Source organism: Marmota monax, unplaced genomic scaffold (assembly GCF_021218885.2).
Source record: "Marmota monax isolate L192 unplaced genomic scaffold, Marmota_monax_Labrador192_F-V1.1 WCK01_AAM20220418_F8-fsc00001, whole genome shotgun sequence".
Lineage (NCBI taxonomy): Eukaryota > Metazoa > Chordata > Mammalia > Rodentia > Sciuridae > Marmota > Marmota monax.
Genome location: NW_026693777.1, coordinates 58,671,944 through 58,691,162, shown reverse-complemented (window position 1 = coordinate 58,691,162; position 19,219 = coordinate 58,671,944). Strand labels below are relative to the sequence as shown.

Here is a 19,219-nt window from a genome sequence, read left to right as displayed (position 1 = left end):
TCTGAAGCAGTAGAGTTTCTACCTTATGGGCTTATCATGTCCCTGAGGGTTTCTAGCACATGACTTGATGAGAAGCTGCCTTTTTACTTTCTTGGTTTCACACCATGGGACATCCAGGAGAGCAACCTCCTCTATTTCCACCATCTTTATTATAGAATATAGAGTCAAATTTCTTGAGCAGTAGCTGCACGATCCTCAAAGATGAGCCCTTGGACTCTCTTATGGTCTCATGCAAAGATCATTAGTTCCACCCTTGGCTCCAGGCTGAGAGTTATGGGATGGGCAATGCATAGTCTTCTCTTCTTCACAGTCCACAGAGGTGATTTGGGGGGGGTGGATATGACTGTATTATCTACAGATCAGGATCCTTTTCTCAGAATACCAGAAATCAGCCAACTGATCAAATTGCCTTCTTGCTAGAGGCAATTTCCTTGGTGCAAAGGTGAGGCCTGGAGTTATGGTTCCATTTTATGGTAGTCTTTATTTCTAAAAGTCGGAAGTCTTTGGGTAAGAATGAATGAATGAATATCAAATATCCACTGCCAATACAGGTTATAGTCACTTAGGAATTTCTAGGTTTCCACTTATCTTAATCAGCTACAGTGTCTCCCACAGGATAGAATGTGTGTTTAACATTTAGATTAGTGTATGTCAGCTTTTAAAGTATAGAGATTTATGGAGTGTGAATTTTCATTGAAGTAAAATAAATATTGAATATATTTCCCACAATTTCAAATAAATTCTGGGTTTCCTCCTTGCTTAAACATAATTTCATTCCTGGAAGATAGCTAATAGACAAATGTATTTTCCTTTTTGTAAAAAAATGAAAATATTTTATAAGAGTCCTACACAATATTCTGAAATTAAATGAAGGTATAAAGCTATGGTAAAGTACTGCTGCATGATGCAGTAAATCATCTGTTTTCAACTTCTATAGACTCCACATTGTTAGGCACTAGAGGTAAAAAGCAGTCTCCCAGCTAGAGAGGAAACAGGAGAAGACAGATGGGGGCATCTCATGAAAATCAAAGGGAGACCAGTAGAGTAGAGGAAAGGGACCTCAGGAAGAAAGGTAGAGGAAAAGAGGAAATACTGGGGAAGGGTATTGGCCAAATTATATTCTTATGTTGTATGCATGTGTGAAATATAACAATGAATACCATTATTATGCATAATTATAATGCAGCAATAAAAATATGGAAAAATTAGTGTCCCAGGTAGTGTACACCATGAGTGGATATTTGATGATATTAAGAAATATTGGTAATTAAATTTATATGTGATAATGGTATTATGGTTTTGTTTTTAAAGAATCTTTATCTCTTATAGATGCATATTAAATATTCATGGATAAAATGATGTCCTGTATGGGTTTGTTTTAAAAAATGAAACCAACCAGAGGGAGTAGTGAGAAGTGAGGGGTATAAATGAAGCAACACTGGCCACAAGTTGGCAGCTGTGGAAGCTGGATGGCAGTATGTGGGGCATTATTATACTATTCTCTCACCATTGTAGGTTTCTTAAATCTTCCATAATAAAAAAAAAATAAGTTCTTCTCAGCAAAGGAAACAATTAGTAACATGAGGAGATAGCCTACAGATTGGAAGAAAATCTTTACCACAGGTACCTCTGATAAAGCATTAATTTCTAGGATATATAAAGAACTCAAAAAACTTAACACCAAAAAAACAAATAATCCAATCAATAAATGGGCTAACGAACTGAACAGACACTTCACAGAAGAAGAAATACAATCGATCAACAAATATATGAAAAAATATTCACCATCTCTAGCATTTAGAGAAATGCAAATCAAAACTACTCTAAGATTTCATCTCACTTTTGTCAGAATGGAAATCATCAAGAGTACAGGCAACAATAAATGTTGGTGAGGATGTGGTGAAAAAGTTACACTCATACATTACTGGTAGGACTGCAAATTGGTGCAACCATTATGAAAAACAGTATGGACATTCCTCAGAAATTTGAGAATGGAACCATCTTTGACCCAGCTACAAAACCAAAGGCTGTTGTCTAATATGCAAAAGCTAATTCACAATTAGGCAGGAGGCACTAGGGTAGAATAGCGTTACGTTAGATAGGTAGAGGGAAGTGATGGGAGGGGAGGAGAGGGGATGTGGGAATATGAAAGATAGTAGAATGAAACAGAACTTGTTACTCTATGTATATATGTGACTACATGACCAATATGATTCTGCAACTTGTACACTCAGAAAAATGAGAAATTGTATCCCATCTATGTATATCAAAGTGCATAAATGCATTCTATTGTCATGTATAACTAATGAAAACAAATTAAAAAATTAAGGTAATCTTGCTAATTTCTGTTAAAGATGGAGAAATAAAGCTGAACCCTTAGGTACTTGAAAGATAGTTCTTAAAATATACATGCAATCAAGAATGGCTAAATTATATAGAGTCGGGGCACAGTTTAAATTCTGATAACCTTATTCCATATTTTCAAACAGTGTATCATCACATTGAATCATACTGACAGGAGCAGCTTCCGCCAAGCAGCAAGTCATGTTTGTCAATTACATACAAGACTGAGGTCTGGGAGCTTCACACTGATTATCTCATTGTTATGTCTCTACACGATACATAAGTAAACTAAGACTAATTAAGTTGACTATTGTCCTAGTAAGTAGAGGGCTATGGTTTAAAAACAGAGAGTATGACTATTCCATTCACTCATTTAACAAATATTTAGTGAGAGTCTACCATGTTCTAAGCACTGGGGTAGCAAATTACAGAGAATAGAAGAAGGGACATTCTTACTAGCGTGAGCCTCTGTTCCAATGGGAGAAAATGGACAAAGCCAGGAAGATATATAATATATAATAAATATATTCCAGGAAGAGTAATAAGAGCTGTGAAGGAAAATAAAGCAAAGAGGATAGGGAGTAAGAAGTGGTTAGAAAGATCTGAATAACATGGTGACATTTTAATACGCAGGAGGTGATGTACGGAAGTTTGAGCAACAGAAAGATCAAGGGCAAAAGCCCTGTGGCAGGGGCACACCTGATGGTTCAAGTATCAGGACAGAGGACTCTGTGGCTGGGGCCAAGAGCATAGACAAGGGGGATAGCAGTAGAGACCAGGCCTGGAAGGCCAGAGGATATGATGCTTCCAAGACCACATGAGGATTTACCAAAAGATCCTGCTGGAAGCCATATTGATTACAGGCTTCAAGAGTTAGAGCACAAGTCTGGACCATTAAAAAGCAATTCTAAGACTTGGGGGAATGATGCTGGCTTAGACCAGGGCTGTGCTTGAGAGGATATCAGATTTGGAAAATATTTTAAGGTAGAGCGGATGGGATTTTCCTTAACAGCTTATATTCTGAAACATTATGGTACTCAAAACATCTCTTTGCATTTATAATTAAAATCTAAATAAAGATGTTCTCTTTTTCTGTAAGATGAATCAAGGCACACTGTATCTGCTGGAGGACCCCTCTGCCTGATGGGGAGCCTCAGTCTGGGCAGACCCTAGTGGTGGGAAGTGTACCAGACTTAGGTCAGGATGCAGTTTAACACTGAATGTTGCATTTCAGAAAACCCCCAAGTTTTGAGGAATCTGGGACCCTTGACCATCTTACTCAGACATGTGGCTCACGTTTAATCACCATCACTCTCCACTCTTGAGCTTAATACACATCATTCAATGCCTCAGAGCCTCAGTTTCCTCATCTCTAAATGGGCATGATAATCTATTTGCTGGGCTGTTCTGACACTGTCAAGGTACTAGTCATAGACTTGCTTTATAAACTGTGAAACAGCACTCTGGGGCTTACAGTCCTTGGGCCCTGGCCTCCTGGGATCACCCTTCTTCCTGGGTGCTGGAAGATGAGGAGGAGGAGGAGGAGAGGAGAAGGAGGATGGGCCATGCCACCAATGGCAGGGGCCTGGCCTTTACAGCATACCCCTTCATGTCCAGAACTGTCAAGGCTCTGGCACTGTGAGAAGACCCGCCCCCCAGGTGAGGAGTTTTGAGCATTCTGAGGAGGAAGAGACTTGGGTGGGGCTGGCTCTGGGACATGAGAGGGCTCTAGACTAGGGAGGAAGTGGGAGGCAGCACTGTCTTCTTTATTAGCTGTGATGCTTAGGGCCCACAAGACTTTCTGTAGCACACAAAAGAGTTTTCAAAGTTTCTAAAATTATATGGAGAAAAAAGGAATATAATCCATTGTGTTACCAGTGCAGTCATAAAACATAATTTATTCTAATTGGTTTATTTATTCTTTCTTGTGGGTGAGGAGGCCCTCCAAAGCAAAAGGGCCTAAAGCCCAGGAAAACCGCCATGCAGGACTGGAGGGAGACAGTGAAGCAGTGCTTAGACAACAGCATCTACACCATTTGTGGCTGAATTCTCTCAGCTAATTCAGTTTATTTATTTGAATTTGCTTGATATGGGACTTTCCCTCCATTAATCCAGAGACATTTCCCTTGGATAAGAGCCACTTCATTTCAAGCAATGAGAAAGGAGTTGTGGCTTGGTTGACTACATGCTTATCATCATCATTATTGTCCTCTATCTTTTTATTTTTATACAGTCTCATTCCACACAGCCTGACCAGGACCACTCCTACTGCTTGCCATGGGTTGTGATAAGTAAACATTTTATCTTACAGAATTTAAACTCCCAGTTTGAGAATTAACATAGTACATCTATATGTGTGTGATGGTTAGTGGGTTGGGTAATTTTGTTTACCCTAATATGTTTACTAAGAAGTTTTTGGAAAATTACCTGAAATTGAACTAATATGACTGCTATACTTTGGATCTGAAGTGCCCTGAAAGACCCATATGCTAATGGCTTGGTCAATAGCCTGTGGCACTACTGGGAAGTGGTAGCACCTTTAGGAGGTGGGGCCTAGTGGAAGGAAGTTAGGTCATTGGGGGCATGCCCTTTGGGAAACAGGGATCTCAGTTCTTTTTTCTCTCTTTGCTTTCCAGTGCCAGGAGCTCTACTGCCACATGCTCCTGTGATCACATACTGTGCTCCCACAGGCCCAAAGGCAGAGAGGTCAGTCATCCATGAACTGAAACTTAGAAATCATGAAGCAAAATAAACCTTTCCTCCTTTATTTATCTCAGGTATTTTGCCAAAGAAACCCATCTAAGAAACTCAGCTTTGGAGTTGCCTCTTTCTCTGAGAACTTCAGTCCACCTCAGAACCTGCCCCTGATTTGACTTCTCTGCTCCTGGCAGAACTTGAAGCCAGACATGGCATTTCGGTCCTTCTCTGACTTCTCTCACTTTCCATGACTCCAGTGTTTCTGTTTCACCACTTCTGACATTTTGGGGCAGACCATTCTTTGTTGTAAGAGATGGTCCTTGCACCATAGGATATTTGGCAGCATCTCTGGTCTCTAGCCACTAGATGCTATTAGCACTACGTGTCCCCGGATAATCATAATCAGAAATGTCCCCAGACATTGTCAAAAGTTCCCTTGAGGAGTTGGTGGGAGGGAGAATCAAAACTGTCCCCAGTTAGCCACTGTTCTAACTCATGGGGATCCCAAGACTCTGAGAATACCAGAGTGGTCACCACTGGACATGATTTTCAAAGAAATCTTAGACCCATATGACTCAAGTTGATGCTCTCAACCCTTATTATATGTTAGAATCACTTGGGATATTGACACAGAACCAAAGGGACAAACTTCCCAGGATATTTGATTTGTAGATAGGATAGACAACCTCTGAACCAGTATGTTTGTCAGTTTTAATACTTACATAAATAAAAAGAGAAACCCAACAACCACCCAATCATTTTATTTTAAATTGGGAATATCCAGGTAGCTTCAGAGCAAGAAAAAATTTTTTTTCACATGTCCATAGGTTGTAGAACACAGGCCATCAGAGACATTTTCCATTTGCCTTCTGTTGTTCTGCTAGCATCACCAAGTAGTTGGGAAGCTGGATGCCTCTGGAATTCTGGGCTTTTGACATTTGGACTGAAGGTGCATTCCAGTTCTCTTAGTGTTGTAACTCACAGAGATGCTCTGGTTGAAAGTACCATCAGTTAGGGAACTTCACAGGGAAGAGGTAGAGGAAGACAAAATTCCCTGAATGCCATGTGTGGGGCTGGCAGGGAAGGAAGAGCAAGACTTAGGGGGTTTATGAAGGGAGGCCTTCTGATAATGCTTTTAGCAGATGAAAGCTGTTCAGACTGCTACCTCTTTCCTTCACTTGTGCATCAGCAACACTGGGAACAAAACCAGACAAAGTGGGATCTTGAGATCTCATGCCCTAAGATTCAGGAGTAGTTTAGCCATAAGATACATATATTCTGAAAGCTGCGGATCCCATTTCTGCCCAGTCAGGAAAAATTGGCAAGGATTCTCAACCAGTCATCCATCTTCTGAAAGGTGAGGAGATACATTAGACAATGTTCACCTTTCACAAAATCTTGGACAACTCAGTCAACTTCCCTGAGATTTTCTCTATCTGAAAAGTGGGCATCATGGTATCTACCTCAGGCAGTCATTATTAGAATAAAACTAGATCATGTGTATGAAAACGTTTTGTGAACTGTAAAGCCCAAGGAGGCAAGGTTATCTTTCCAGGGGCTTTCCACCTTGAACAGTCTGCTGGACCAGGAGCAGTGTGCTTTCTCAGGATTGGCTTCTGGAGCATGTGCGGTGTAATAGATGTGTGCAGCCGTTGACTTAACTTGCCAAGCGTCTGTCCTCAAGTGGGCAATTAGGGAAATACATTTGCACTAAAAATGTAGAGCGATGTATTTTTCATGACTAAGCTTAGAATTGTATTTTAGGCTATTATATAGAAAAGACCAGGAAATTAATTGGTGCCCTCTAAAATGCAGAAGAGCAAGAGATTAATCTGATAAATGGTTTCCATTTAAAAAATTCCATTTGGTTTCCCAAATTTATCTTGTCTCCTGAGGTTTCTAAATGCCACAATGCCCTTCCCCTGTGCTTACTATGGGATTCTACTGCTTCTAACATCCCTAGATTTGGAGAATATTAGTATTTATGCAAAGATAGTAGTACAACTTAACTAGAAAACTAAGCCTTTAACTCTCTAGTTCATGCATATTAACTGAAACCACTTTTGTCTTTCAGTGTAAGTTTTGGTTGATACTCAGAATGTAATATTTGTAGATATTGAAGGTGAGGCTTTTGGTGACGCCATTTCATATAAGTAACACAGCTGAAACCATCCAAGTCAGTCCATTGTCAAGGTTCCGAGTTATTAGTGCTCACCTCGTAATAAGGAGTCCCCTCAAGGACAGAGTAAACAGGCAGAGAGAAGACTGTTTCAGGTGGAAGTCAGTGCTATTCTGGGGAGCGGGGTGACTGGTAGAGAAGAAATCAGTGTTTCCAAACCTTCACTCAGATGTCTTTGCGATCATATGGCTAGCAGAGAAAATTGGGTGGATTTCACCCCAGTTTTAAAAAACCACACACACTTGGATGCCATTTTTCCTAAAGAACACACCAAACCAACTGCAAATCCGGAACCAAGCATGCCGTTACATTATAACACTAAGTTCATATTTCTCTTGTTTGTCCTCAGATTTTTTTGCCTTGAAGTCTGGGTCAGGATCTGGGTGGTGGATTTCAATGAGAAGAAAGTAGAGGAGACCTCCAATGACAGAACCAATCAGAGGGCCCACTACAGGAATCCACCAGAAGTTATTTCCAGCTCTGAAATCAAACAAGAAATGAGTGACATATTCTCAGCCTTCCTCTGATATTACCACCTAGTTATTCTCTAATCAGCTAGTGTTTCTCTTGCTCACAGATCTCTTTTAACTCAGCAAAAGTTCTTAAGAGTATTTACTGAGCTGGGGCTGGGGCTCAGCAGTAGCGTACTTGCCTGGCATGTGTGAGGCACTGGGTTTGATTCTCAGCACTGCATATAAATACATAAAATAAAGGTCTATCTATAACTAAAATAAGATAAAGAGTATTCACTGTAGCATGGAAACCATCATCCTATATTTCCCAGTACACCTGATTTTAGGCCATCTGGGAAAGTTCAGGTCAATTATTCAAGAATGTCCTTTCCCTGACCCTGGAATAATTAAGTCTGGGAATTATGAATGGAAAGGGAATGCTCAGAATGTGGAGATTCCTGGGTAGCACTAGTCCATGACAGCAATCAAAATAAATAATAAATGAATGAATATTTCAGAAGTCTAAGGTAGGGTATGGTCATGCATGCCTGAAACCTTAGCTACTCAGGAGGCTGAGGCAGGAAGATTACAAGTTTGAGGCCAGTCTCAGCAATTTAGGAAGACACTCTTTTTCAAAAAACAACAATAAAATGAAAAGGGTTGGGATATAACTCAGTAGTAAAGTGCCCCTGGGATCAATTCCCAGAACCAAAAAATAATTTAAAGCCTATTTGTGAATTACCTATTGAATACAATTTAAATCAGTGCTATTTTTTAATATTATAGTTCAGAGGTATGCTTTGACAGGTTTTTGTGCCATTACTCTCCTTTCCATCTAGAAATCCTCAGTATGCCTTGTGAAGTATGTACTTAGTAAAGGATGGGGAAAAGGTGGCCTTGAGAATTGTCATTACCTTTTTTGGAGAGAGAAAATCCATTTAAATGGCTCCAAAGAAAAGACCAAAAATGCTCAGAAGAAAAAAAATAGTGGTATACTGTTAAGGACATATACATTTAAGATAAGACCATTCATTGTTTTCAAGCAAGAAAAATGATAAATATAAAAAATCAGAATAATGCCATGGAAGTGGCCAGGGAGCCAAAGGAGATTTCACCATGTTCTGGGTGGATCCCAACATCCTGATTTGAAATAATGGAGAGAATTTTGAATCTAAGATTAATAATTCCTATTTCCTAAATTTGGAGCTAAGAGGATTCATGGCTTTTCTTTTCATTTTTATATGATGCCCCATATGACTTTTTGTTATAGCAAACCTTGATTAGAAAAAATTAAGGAAATAAGTAGAAAACATGAGTCCCATCCTAGACTCCAGATCTCATTCTAACCTCAGGACAGTCCAGAAAATCTTTGGGCAAGTCACTCCTCTGTCAACTCTGACGCCTTCATCTGCACACTGCCTTCCACCTGAAGCATCCAGGTTCAGTCAAACATCTTAATCACCAATGCAGGCTTGGGAAGAGCACGAAGACTGAGTAGGGCAGCCACCAGATGTCACTCTTGCTGCGTGGGAGAGAGGATGCTGCCCTGCCCACTCTCAAGACGCCCTTTCCCACGCTCTCAAATCTGGATAGATTTTTGTATGAGAGGTGTGGGGGGTGGCTGCTTCTCCCATTTGGCTTTAAAGAAGTGGAAGCCTTCTCTGGAGGTCAGCATGTGAAGGGAGAGTAAGCTGCATGAGTCGGTGCATCATTTCCTATGTAGTGAATCTTTCCCTTTCATTTAGCAGACTAAGATCCAGGTATCTGCCAGGGTACAAATCCTATCACTCGCTGGACTCTCTTCCTTCTCTCAGGCTGGACACATTGTGCCAGGGGTACAAATCATAAATGGATGAGCTCAGATGTGATTTCTTTACCAGCCCTGTCTTATATACACTCAGGGAAGAGATTATTTGTACACTATGATTTGGTGGCTGCCAGGAACATGTCTGTGTTAACTGACTAAAGGAGCAACTTTAGAGACTCATTGCTTTGGGTAAAACTGTTTTTAAAAATTAATAACAGTCAACAGATCCTTCACCCATTAAGTCATTAACATCCTGATTTGAAATAATGGAGTGAACTTTGATGGAAAACATTCCTACGGTTAGAGTAGGAGTCAGCCAGGGTCTGCTGGCTCTTGCCCTTGTCTGTTCCTCTGGCTCCCACTCCCCTGCCTGTCCTCCACTGCTTGCCATGCAGGACAATTGAGAACCTGAGAGCCTGAGCACAAGGCAGTCCTGCCTGTATCTGAGACCATGGAGGTAGACCAGGCTAGAATATCTACTAGGGTGCTTACCTGATAGAGGACCCTGAAAGGATGGGACATGTTGGGGGACATGTGGGAAGCCTATAGTCCCTCAAAGTTTTGGGGGAAACTTTTTTGGTTGAAGATCATCAGCCATTCCAGATGTTTCCTAACAGATTTCTACTCCTGTAGTCTCCGTTTTCAACTCATACAGTAATGCCAGGTTAATTTTGCTAAACTGACATTCTAAGCATATCAAGCATCTGCCTTAAATACTTTGCTGCTCCCTATAACCTACAGAATAGAAAAATTCAAAATTATTATTCAGGGAGTCCATATCCTCTATGATCTTATGATTTCCAACCTTTTTTATGTATCCTTTTTATGCATCCTTCCTTCTATTCCAGGTTGCTTGTTATTTTAACATGCTGTGGTTAAATACAGGGTCCTTTCCACCTGAGATATCCTCTTTGTTGCTTGTATAAATGTGCTCAAGTAGTGCAAAATGCTCCCATTTCCCCACCCCCATAATTCCTAAATTTGGAGTTATAAACCACCTCTCAACTCCTGGAATCAATCAGTCAGATCTCCTTAATGGCACTTGACAGCTTAACCTTGTATAAGAGCCTTACGTTATAACCTCTTACATAGAATATAAATAAATTGGTGAAGGACAGCGACTGGGTCTTATCATCTTAGCACAGGGCCTTGTAAGAGATCAGGTAGCTGAGCAAATGAATAAACAATGCACATGGGTTAAAGATGCCGATGGTAACGAGAAACACAGGGCTCAGGGTCTCCCACAGACCTGGGTTCTCCCAATGTACTTAACAAGGCAAAGTGAGACTGGGAAAGATCTCTGTTTTGAAACAGTCATGATTCTTAGTACTTTGAATGAATCACTACGGAGGGTTGAAAAGGGAAGGAGAGGTATGTGATCTCTGGGATTAAGTTTCTGAAAGTAGGGTTAAAAAAAACTCATGAACAAATTCTGGGCTCTGGAAACCTTTAGGACACATGCTTGTTTGCTCCATTGGAAGAGCAAACAAGAGATCCTTCCTAGTTGGGGATGTTTTCATTTTCTAGAACAGACTTTTTCAATCACAGCACTATTAACATTGTGAGCTGAATAATTCTTTGTTATGGGGTCTGTCCCGTGTATTGTAGGATGCTTAGTAACATCCCTGGCCTTTAGCCACCAGTTATATGTGCCTATCCCACTCTCCACCCCCAGGTGTGACAACTAAAAATATCTCCAGTCATTGTCAAATGTTCCTGGGGTAAAACTACCTACCTCAAGTTGAAAACTATTGTTCTAGAAAATTCATTGCATTGTAAATTTCTTGAGGATAGGGGATAGTGCTCGATTCTCTTCATATCTTTCAACCCCTAAAAGACCTCTGGTACACAGCACTTACTCATCCAGGCACTGTGGATATAGCAGGAAGAGAGCTGATAAAATCTCCAGGATATTTATACTCTGAAAGCTCTTAACAGTATCTGTGGTAGTGATCTGAATAGGATCAGTTGTTTTACAGCTTGTTTTTCACACCTGTGAAAGGCAACTCAAACTCTCATTTAAATAAAGTTATGTCTAGCATCTGACTGGATGTACAGGTCAGCATTTAGAAACACTCAAGTCCTTTGTCCCCACAGTAAACATTACAGTGGGATTTGCTCACACATGTTTTATCTACTCCCCTCACTCCTTGTTAGAGCCCTGTTTCCTGGTGAGTCAAAGTGAGTTCCTTGCCCATACACAGTTGTCATAGTGGAAGGGATGGGCCTCTGTGACTTCATGAGGAGAAAGTGGGAAGGAGTTCATGGGCAAAGTTTGTCCTAGGAGACTGGCACTTTCTGGTACATTCTGAAGCAGAAAGCATGGGGTCTTGCTGTGTCTGGGGCACAGACTCTGTAAGTCCATTCTGTCAGGAATTTCTTATTCTTGTTTTAAGACCCAACTCAGCCCTTGCTTCATGGGTCATGTTTTTCCCTACGTCTTTGGAAGAGTTGATGGCTCCCTTCTCTGTGTTCCCTCTGCACTTTCAGGGAGTGCCAAAGCATTGACATTGTTCAGTGCAAGTGCCTTTTACTGATTTCAAAATTTCCTTGCCTAGTACAATAACTGCAGCATAGACAGGGTCCAAAAGGATCTGCTGAATGAATGACTCACAATAAGGAGCCCATTGGTAGCATGAGAAGATGTAAAATCTAGTCTCAACTTCGCTACAAAGTTATATGGACAAGTTATACTACAAAAACGTTCACATAAAGCTATAGACAAATTTAGGGAATATTATTATTATATGGGACAGGCCTATCTGTATTGAATTTACCTAGACCCTGCCTCTCTCTCTGCCTACCTCCCCCTCTCTCTTTCACATACGTACAGACACAAGGCCACAAGACACCAGTGCAGTGCCCCTGTTTATGACCGGAGCATGTACTTCACCTCTGCTCTCTGATCTGCACACCTCCGGATCTCCACGTCACAGCCTAGCCCTCCCCATGAGGCACTGCACTCATCCTTTTCTCTCTTCCCCAACCTTGTTACTTACGTGAAGACTTCAAACCCCCATCCTGCCAAAGCAGTGAAAAGTCTGGGACTCAGGTCTCGAGCTGGATTCATGGCACAGCCACTGTTCAGTCCCAAAGAAGAAGAAATGACAATGATAAGGAGTCCAATGACAATGGGCTCTAGGCCTTTAGGAACCCCGAAGTTTCTGGAGTCAAAAATGGCGAAGACAATCAAGAGGAGGAACATGGTGGCCACCACCTGGAGAGGGAGAAAATATGCAGGAGTTTTAACCTGTATTTTGCACACTGGTTCACTCCTTCTCACCAAAAATAAACTAAGTAATAAGTAACACACACTGGGTGAGCATACGGGTTTTCTTTCCACAGCAATCTTAAATGTAGATGGCAATATAATTATTCTTTATAGAGGAGTTACCTGCGCCAGAGCGCACACTTGGTAAGCAGCAGCAGGTTTGGACCCAGAGTGTCCAGCCCTAGAGAGTTAGCTACACTATCCTGGTAATCTGTCAGCTGAAAGGAAAAGCCAGCTACAGTCTGGAAAAAAAAGAGTGAAGAGGTTGTTCAAACTGGTGAGAAAAACAGTGCAAAGCAGCAATAGGTGAATGGGCAAAGAAAACGGACAGAAAAAATCATGAAATAAAAATTGAATTAGGTAACAAATGGGAAAATATGATTTGTAATAAAAGAAATGCAGACAATAGCAAATGTTTATGAAAGAAGACTGGTTCTTTCAGGGTTTTCTAGTGGAACTAAACACACATGATGCTTTTGAAAGGGAATTTAGCAATAACTTAACAACATTCATTTAAAAACTATAAATTTATTCATATGATTTAATGTTATTGAATATTTGAGAATTATACCATAGAAATAATCTAAAACATGGAAAAGTTATAGAACACATATTTACTTAAGCATTATTTATAGTATTAAAAACTGTAAGCCACCTAAGAACATATCTCTAAGGAAAGAGCTAACTCCACTTCATGGTCTACTATAAAAGTCACTAAAAACTGTAAACGTGAACACTATGTAGTCACTCTTAAAATGCTTATGACATTAAGTGAAAAAATAGAATTATATGTAGTATTTTATATTTAAAAGCCCACCTAAAAGAATAACCATAAGAGACCATACAAAATGACAACAGATATTCTGCAGTTGTAGGTTATAGCTGGTGTTTCATCTTCTCTGTTTTCTAAATCTTCTAAACTATTATTTTGCTTTAACATCAAACCCATATATATTACTTACTGAACATTAATATACTTTATATGAAGAACAGCTGGCACATTTTGAAATGAATGGCACATGTACTTTACCCATGGTACTTCACAGCTTTACTTATTAAAACTTCGTCATAACACTGTAAGATAATTCTATTATTATTCCCAGTTTATAGATGAGAAAACTTGGGTAGAGAGAGCTTAAGACACATGCTCAAGGGTACGAAGCTGCAAAAAAAACAAAGAATCAGAATGGGAAACCAGTAACTGATTTTAGAGTTTCAATTCTTCGCCATTGTTATAGTTTGGATGTGAAGTGTTCTCCAAAAGCTCACAGGTGAGGCAATGTAAGAAGGTTCAGAGGAGAAATGATTGGGTTGTGAGAGTCTTAAGCCAATCAGTGAATTAATCCCATGATAGGGATTAACTGAGTGGTAATTGACATGGCAGGGTGTGGCTGGAGGAGGTGGGCACTGGGGGCATGGCTTTGGAGTACATATTTGTATCTGGCAAGTGGAGAACTCTCTTTCTGATTTCTGATCACCATGTTAACTGCTTCCTTCTGTCACACTCTTCCGCCATGATGTCTTGCCTCACCTTGAGCCCCAAGGAATGGAGCTGGCCTTCTATGGACTAAGACCTCTGAAGCCATGAGCCCTCAAATAAATTTTTCTTACTAAAATTGTTCTGGTCAGATCTTTTAGTCACAACAGCAAAAAAGCTGACTAAAACAACTATTTAATCAGCTTTCCAAAATAATAATATTAAAATAATTTATATTCACAGAGATACATCTCCTAAGAGTAGCCTCCTCTAGAAAGCCCTTCCTGGCTCTGGAGAAGAGTAGAAGCTCCTGCTCCTGAGATTCTGCTGCATTCTTACTTTACTTCCACTACTACCCTAATCACCTTGCAATCACCCTGTTTATTTGTCAGATTGAGCATCTTGCCTTGAGCTCCTTTAAGAAGGAATGCTTGGAGCTATACCTGCCTAAACAGGAGCCCAATAAATATTTATTGGCTAAATGAATGATTATTAAATAAATTGTGAAAAATACTTGAATAGTATTTAGAGATAACTATAATATTGAGATAAGGTGGCCCAGATATACGGTAAAGGTGGTCAACAGTTCTGCTGGGTGTTAGCTGACTGACAACTGGCCTTCTCCTGAACTCCTACTAAAGCCAAAGGAAGACAGAGAAACTTCAGGGATTGCTAATGGTTAGAGTACTAGGTTTTTTTACTTTGTCCTATATAATAATTGGCTTAAAAATCATGATTCATAGAGGAACTGGCAACACAGTCTGAAACAAGGACACAGAGAAGAAAGGTTAGGTGACAGTATATGAATAAACGTCAGTCAAGACATGATAACCATCAGTGAGGTTGGACCTCCACTCACCAGATACCACGCAATTTCCTTGTTAACAAACTCTTGGTGAAATATCTTAAGGAAAAGAATTGGGAGAAGATGTGAAATTCTAGAAGATTCCATCAAGAAAGCAAAAGAGAGAAGAAAGCAGAGAGGGAGGGAAAGAGGATTGGCCAAGGGTAGCAAAATGACTATTTGTTGACTGCCCAATATGTGCCAGGGATTTACTCTGTGATGCATCAGTCAGGTATTGTTGCTGCTCCTTATTGGAAGATAGGAATTGAGATGTCAGAAGTCTGATGCCAGAGAGTTAAGGGATCTCCGCCATCTTACCTTCAGTGAGCTCTTCCTTCTCCCTCCATTCTTCTCTCTTCATACTTTTTTCTGTGTTGCTGTCCTAAATTTATGAAAGAACTGCTCTCCTGACCATTTCCTTCAGATGGCTCCAATTTTCTCTAGTTGGAAAACTCCTATTTCCAAGCAGCTAACCATTCTCAGGGCTGGAAAGGATCTCAAAGGTGATGTATCCTACACTGTCCCCCATCCAGAGGCTTAATCTCCTGATTATTAATCCCTCTCATTTAGTCTCCACTCTAGCATCTAGAGGCTACCAGATGTGCCTCCAGCATCTCCAGTGGTTGTTGTCCTTGAGAAACAGAGTTTGTATTTAGCTCAGGTGAAATTTCTGACAAGTTTTCCTCTTATGAATGTGACTTTGTTTCACCATAATTTCATTAATTTATGAACTCACCCATTCGTTAATAAATAATTTTTGAAGCTCAGCGATAGAGCACTTGCTTAACATGTGTGAGGCCCAGGGTTCCATCCATAGCATTGCCAAAAAGGAAAAAAGGAGCACCTATTACATACCAGGCAATGTGCTCCCACCAAATCTCCTTGGTAGTAGGTGACTATACACATCAGAATAATCTTTTTTTTTTTCCTGCTTGACAGCCCTTCAAGTCTTTGAAAGGTACTATCATGTCCCATCACATCCATCCCTCTCCCACTCAAACCCACATACACATGTCCCTGTTTTCCACTCATTGCTTGTGTGCTATCATTATCTTTTTGTTTCCTCTTCTAGAATTATGGCACTTGGAGAAGAGTCTAATACTCTCAGTGTAGAGTAAGGTCAGACCCTTATTACTTCATTTGTGTGTCTATTATTGCAGCTTACACACTCCTTTTTCTGGCAACCACCTCTCTTTCTCACTGAAACTTTTCCTATTGTTCTAGGTCTTTTAGACTTTCTGCTCCAGATGACTAATGTGATCCCTATGGTCCAGTTCTCTATGTAATTGTATTTTATTTTACATTGTGCTCTTGTTCTTATGTGATCATTTTGTTCTTCAGCTAGATTCTAAATTCCTGGGCAGATACTGTTTCCAATGTCTTTTCCTCATATTTATTATTTTTATCCTTTGAAATAGCCTGATGAGGGCTAATATTTATCCCCATTTTACCAGTGAAAAACTTGGAACTCAAAAAGTTTAGTAATTTCCTGAAGCCACCCAGGGAGATAGGGACAGAAATCTTATCTCAATTCAAGTACTGACTCTGAATCTTAAATCTTTACAACTCACATTATCAGTCCTTCAAGCTCCAGACATAGGACTGAGCACATAACGAGTGCTCAATAAACACTCATTGCTGTTTGGTTTGTTGATCAAAGTAGAAAAGAAAAGAATGAGAACAAGAGGACACAGTTTTTCATCCATCCATGGAATAGAGGTGGCCATAGTTGGTAAACTGGAAGACCCTTTTATACACATGCTCACTCTGGTCTGCCCCACTGTACAAATACTCCCTTTCTCCTTCCCTGTCCAAGATGACCAGCAGCCTTCTTGGGACACAGCCAGGGAGGAAGAGTCTCTTAGGCTGACCATGTTGGTTCCACACAAACCAAACAAGATAGTGGTGTTATTGGCTACACAACAAATTCTCTGGTGCAAGCAGTCAGCAAAATTGTCAATAAGGCAGAGAACATTTATCTATCTGAGAGTTTGGATAAATCTAGACTTATGGTGAAATAGAGAGGATAAATTTTGCCCAGGCTCATGGATTGCACTGCATAGTCCTTGCATTGAGATAAACATGTCTTCTTTTGTAACCTCCATACTTGGACCATGAACACAACAGAGACAACAATCATAAAGTGAACCACATTTGCCTCTATAGGGGTTGAAATGTCCAGTCATCCATGTTTTTCTGGACATCAACTTAAGTGAAACAAGTGTGTACATTAAAGGCAACAGAATACTTTTTTAGTGGTATCAACTTCTGCTAGGGCAAAACAATTAAGAAAGCTTGGGTTGTGCCCAGTGGCCTCTGACTTTAGAAATACAATCCTCCCTTTATGTTAGGCCCATAATGCTCCAACACATTTCCCTTTTTAGTTCATGTCTTTTCACCAAAGTTAGTCTTTGTTGAATCTACACTTACTTGGTCTGCAAATGCATTCCCCAGTGATAGATATGGAGCTGGGTATGTTGCAAAAATTTGCGCTGTTGCATTTTCTCCCACGATGAGCAATTTTCCACCAGCAAAGGACATAAGTCCATCTATGGAAGACAGAGCTCTGGCACATTAGTGTTCTCTAGGAGGGGTCAAGGGGAGCCTATGCCAGGCCTCGTGCTAAACAACAGCAGTCAAACACTCAGGAATCACCTATTCTCTTGACTTCACAGTATGTTAGTCTTAGAGATGCCTGGGGGGAATCCCAGGATGGTGGTCAAAGGTAGAAAGCCCTAGGTTGCGCTGATGGTCTACTCCAAAGTTGACCCAAATCCTTGGTCAGCGGGGTCCTGGAAACCAATACTCTTTGGGGGAAAATTCTTAGAATTTTCAAAATCAACCTAAAGCCAAAGTGGGGTTTGAACTTGCTCTAGGCAGAATTCTTAGTTCTTAGAGATATTCTCAGTAGTGCACTCCCGAACCTGAAGGTGTCGCATTGTAGTGAAGAGATGGGGGATGGCCATTGGAGCCTTAGAACAAGGGGGATGGCAGCCACTGACACAGCCAGCACTGACCCCAGGCCTCTCTTGCCATAGCAGCTGGCTCTCTGCATTCCTGGTCTGCTCTTACATTCCCCTTTAGTCCTCATAGACTTTAATTCCCAGAGAAACACTTGGTGGGGGAATGCCCTTTTCTACGACCTATTTCCTTAAGCCTTGATTCATAATTCCAGTTCCTAAGGTCTTGTGTTTGATAATCACAATGGATGGAGGCTCACCTTGGATTAGATGGAAGTCTTTTAGAAGTTGATTTCATGGAATCCCAATATTTCTTAGTTTGAAGGATTTTGAGAATCATTTAGTTCATTTTTCTCACTTTCCAGAAAAAGAAACTGAGGTCCACCAATCAGATGACTTGTTTAAATCACACAGCTACTGATGGACAGTCAGAACTAAAGCCTGGTCTTTGATTACCAGTTCTCTGTTTTCCCCTGAGGTCTACTGCAGAATGGAACATGGGCTATTTGAGAGGAGGGAGTCAAGTCTCCCCCATCCAGCTTGTTTCTCTGCTGTGCTTTCCCCTTCAAAAACATTTCCCAGACCCCATATGTAAACACTTACTTCTCAGAGTCTTTGCCATCACGGAGCTCCTCTTATCTCAGACAATTCAGAGAATGCAGAGGAGAAGCTGTTGGACTACTGTGTACAGGTTGCAGGTTTGAGTATAAAGATAGGTTTCTCTAAGTTCTGGGACACTTAAGATGTCCCCATTTTCATTAAGAAGCTTCATAAATTCGCCCAAATGATGACTTTGGCCTCCCTATCTGATATTTAGAATGTCCTATCAATTCTAGAGTGCTTCCTGTTCTCGCTTTATCGCACTTCTCCCCACCAGGAAATTTGGGCTTTCAGATGATGCCCAGCTCTTCATAACCTTTAAATGGAGGGATCCTACTCACCATAGTAAATGCCAAAAAGAGTTGCAGCCCCCACAAAGGCTCCCAAAAACTGGGCTCCCACATAAAACGGGAATTTAGACCATTTCATCCTTCCAAAGACACACATTGCGAAAGATACAGCTGGGTTAATGTGGCCACCTGCAAGGAAGAGAAGATGATTGGCATGTCAGAAAGCAAGCCTGGAGGGGAAATTTTATAAGAAAATCATGTCCAGAGACCTCAGGAAGAATTCAAACTTCTAGAAGAAT

General features: G+C 40.6%; 1 protein-coding gene across 1 annotated transcript in view; it reads right to left on the bottom strand.

Moving 5' to 3' along the window:
* Positions 1-5,785: 5,785 nt before the first annotated feature.
* The window catches only part of Aqp9 (aquaporin 9), a 42,725-nt gene continuing 29,291 nt past the window's right edge, over positions 5,786-19,219 (bottom strand). Inside the window, exons 3-6 of the mRNA XM_046461417.2 lie at positions 18,972-19,109; positions 17,501-17,619; positions 12,478-12,695; positions 5,786-7,699 (exon numbers count right to left, since the gene is read on the bottom strand). Of these exons, the coding sequence (XP_046317373.1) occupies positions 7,525-7,699; positions 12,478-12,695; positions 17,501-17,619; positions 18,972-19,109 (650 nt within the window). The 3' untranslated portion in view covers positions 5,786-7,524. The remainder of the gene's footprint in view (positions 7,700-12,477; positions 12,696-17,500; positions 17,620-18,971; positions 19,110-19,219) is intronic.